We start from the raw sequence: 3223 nt of genomic DNA, 5'->3' as shown, positions 1-3223 counted from the left end.
GGCACCGGCCACGACAGGGCGAGCCAGTTAGACACAACAGCACCTGCAGCAAAGGGCTCTAGGCACCCCGAGTTCAGAGTCAACTCTGTGGACATTCGGGGTGGGCTGGGCAGGTGTGTACTTTCCGCACCACAGGATGCAGCCCTGGTCTCATCCATCCTTTCCCTGCTACGCAGGCGCGGGCTAGATCCACACTATTCTTTGTGAGACTCCACAGCAAACTATATACAGGACTTGTGAACTGTCTGGAATGGACACACTATAAAAATTTCCCAATGCCTAATTATTTCAAGATATTTTATTTTTAAAACAGGTCACAACACTAACCTTCTGGCCCGTTCAGCCATTGTACAAGCTACAAATGCTTGCTCAGCAGCTGAGGGGCACTCTTTCGTAGCATGTCTGAAAAGTGAATAAAAATCCATATAAAACAAATATTCAAATAGTTTCCATAGGAACACAGATAAGTGTGACCCCATCTCCTAGTCTTCCATATTGCTGCATGTGCAACCCTACTCTTACAAGACATGTCAAAACTAGCAGTAATTAAGTTAAATGGTCCCCCCAAATCCCTTAATTCAAGCTAAACTCGCAGTTAACAGCTACAAGAACGATATCTACACATTAATACTAGCTGAAGCACAAGTTGCCGGGTGACGTTTCATTCCACTTTCCCAAGCACAAGACACAGGCAGAGGGCCGACGTCCTGCTCTTCTACTTCAGGTGGGAAGTCGGGGTTCTGGATTTGCTGCATGAGTTGCCTGAGAGAGAAAGAAGTAGGACATGTATTAAACACCCCGAGACACTCACAACCGGGCATGAGAGTATTTACTTCCCATCAGGAAGCAATTCAGTATATTTCTAAAACAAACATTTCTTCAGAATTACCTTATTGGTACTAAGAAAACCACAAGTCATGTGCATTGACTTAAATATTCTAGTTATATAGAAATAGCCTAATCAGTATTTTCTAAAACTTTTGTTAGAAAAATCTAAAAGAAAAATTATACAGGTCAGCATTACTGGAGGGATCTTCGTCCCATTTGTCTGTAATTTAATCCTAGGCAAACAATTTCTTATTCAACTAGACAAGAGCAAGCACAAATCCTTGAAGGTGCCTATTCTTGCCAGAACCATGAACACGCACGTCTCACTTACCATGTCGGTCCTGACATCACATAGTAGATAGTGGGCCTCTGGAATCCATTGAAAGTAGAAGCAGCAGCTACAGTGTAAGCACCCATGTTTTCAAAGAGCATCCAGTCACCCACATGCATTTCGGGCAGGTCACAGCGCTCAACAATCCGGTCAAGGCCATCACATGTTGGTCCCCATATGCTGGATGAATAATATTTCTCATCTGGTTTAGGTCTCTATACAAAAAGCCAGAGAGAAAGTACTACTTAATTATATTTGTTGGGACCAATCACCTCAATTATTTTATACAGTATGTTCACAAGTTACCTTTTGCAGAAGGGGCTTTACGTGTGCATGATCATAAAGGATGCAATTAAATGATCCATATACTCCATCATTCACGTAATACATAAAGGTTTGTTCGTTGGACTCATCTTCATCTAGAAAGGCAGATTAATCTTAATTATCACCTTTGTATTAACTTTCAGTTATATATGCAATAATTCATCCTTCATACATACCATCAGAGCCTATCTGTTCCTTTAACACGATTTTTTTGGCAATGATATTAACTGCGAGTGTGAAAGCTGACGCAACATAGTATCTGCCTGGCTCAGCTATGACTCTCACTCCAGAGTCTGACGGAAAGTACTTGTCCAGTGCTGGGTTGATTACACTGGTGATCTAAGAGAGACAGAAGAGAGCGGCCATTCATCATGGGGAATTCACACGGAGGAGAAAGATCACAGGGCTCTGTAAATGACATGATGAGAGCAGGCATCCACAGACAGAGTTACCACTAAGTGACAAAAGCAAAAAAATAAACACCTCCCTGAAAACCAGTCTGCACATCTCTGTTGTTCATTTTGATTCCTCTCTAGACACACCATCCTTGATTTATCAGAAAATAGCACAAAACAAATTACTACCTAGTGAGGTATCAAGATGCGAAAACATTTTTGTTTAGCAAATACATGCCAACGGGATAAAAATCCTTCTACTCAGCTTACCTCATCATTTAACAAATAAGAATGTAGATCTATTTTATAAACTCATAACTGCGTAACTTTCTAAATGACTAAACATTTAAGGTGCTTAAGGGAAGGAAGTACAAGTCCAGCAAACCACATCTGAGGTCATGATGTACTAAAGTCAGCATATTCTTAGTAATTCCACAGCAATATATCTTAATGTAACCAATCATCTAAGACTTCTGGGAAAACTGATTCATAGTTTAGAAAACCAAATGGTATTAAATACATTTGATTTAAATTTTAGATAGGCACAGAAAGTCACTCAAAATATCACACCAAGACTACACTAAGTTTTGAAATATTCCAAAAAGAAACTTGCTGAAATAGCTACTGTGTATTACAGTTTTGTTATAAATTACCTCTTCAAATTTAAGCTTCACATCCTCAGATCCAGGAAAGCCACCACCAATATCAAGCAGATACATGCTGAAACCAACCTCAGCCTAGAGTCAAGAAAATTAAGAAGTCAAACATTCAGATTTGTAACAGGTAACAAAAATGTATGCAACAGATGGGTTTAAGCCTCTGTAAGAGGAGACAGTCTTCTACAAAAGGTTAACTCTAAAATTCACACCAGTCATTGCCCCTTCACTAACGAGGTCATGTATACTCACTCCCATGTCAAAGACACAGCGGGCATCAGAGATTGCCTGCACGAAGGTCTCGGGATCGGTACAGCCACTTCCAACATGGAAGCTGGAATAAAAAAGATGAGATGCCATTTCTTAGTTCTTAAAATGATTAACAGTGGCACAAAGCCCGTGAAACTTGCACTGCTTAATGTCTTGGCCTCTGGCTATGCCACCAAGATCTCACCTGACACCGATGACATCGATATTTAGCTCTTTTGCCCGTTCCAACAGAAGCCTGCTGGTTTTCAATGTGGCACCAAATTTAACACTGAGTCGACAAACTGCTTTGGAATCATCAGTGGCAATCCGCAAAACCAACCTAGAAGCAAGAAAAGTTATCTAATGTCTCACGATATAAGATCACCCACAGCCACGGTTAAAATAAAAAGAATCCTGCTCTAAATATTGACTCTGATATT

At 40.4% G+C, this 3223-nt stretch overlaps 1 protein-coding gene across 1 annotated transcript; it reads right to left on the bottom strand.

Moving 5' to 3' along the window:
- Window positions 1-276: 276 nt before the first annotated feature.
- Window positions 277-3123, bottom strand: LOC105819499 (ornithine decarboxylase-like; the record flags this gene model as incomplete). The annotated part of the gene is made up of 7 exons (XM_012655769.1): window positions 277-762; window positions 1160-1374; window positions 1466-1578; window positions 1660-1822; window positions 2532-2615; window positions 2787-2868; window positions 2989-3123. Coding segments are annotated over 7 exons (937 nt in total), but the record flags the coding sequence as incomplete, so codon positions are not given.
- Window positions 3124-3223: the final 100 nt, after the last annotated feature.

This window comes from Propithecus coquereli, unplaced genomic scaffold (assembly GCF_000956105.1).
Source record: "Propithecus coquereli isolate 6110/MARCELLA unplaced genomic scaffold, Pcoq_1.0 Scaffold1130, whole genome shotgun sequence".
Classification (NCBI taxonomy): Eukaryota; Metazoa; Chordata; class Mammalia; order Primates; family Indriidae; genus Propithecus; species Propithecus coquereli.
Note: the sequence above shows the minus strand (reverse complement) of the source record. Positions and strands in the feature narration are given on the sequence as shown.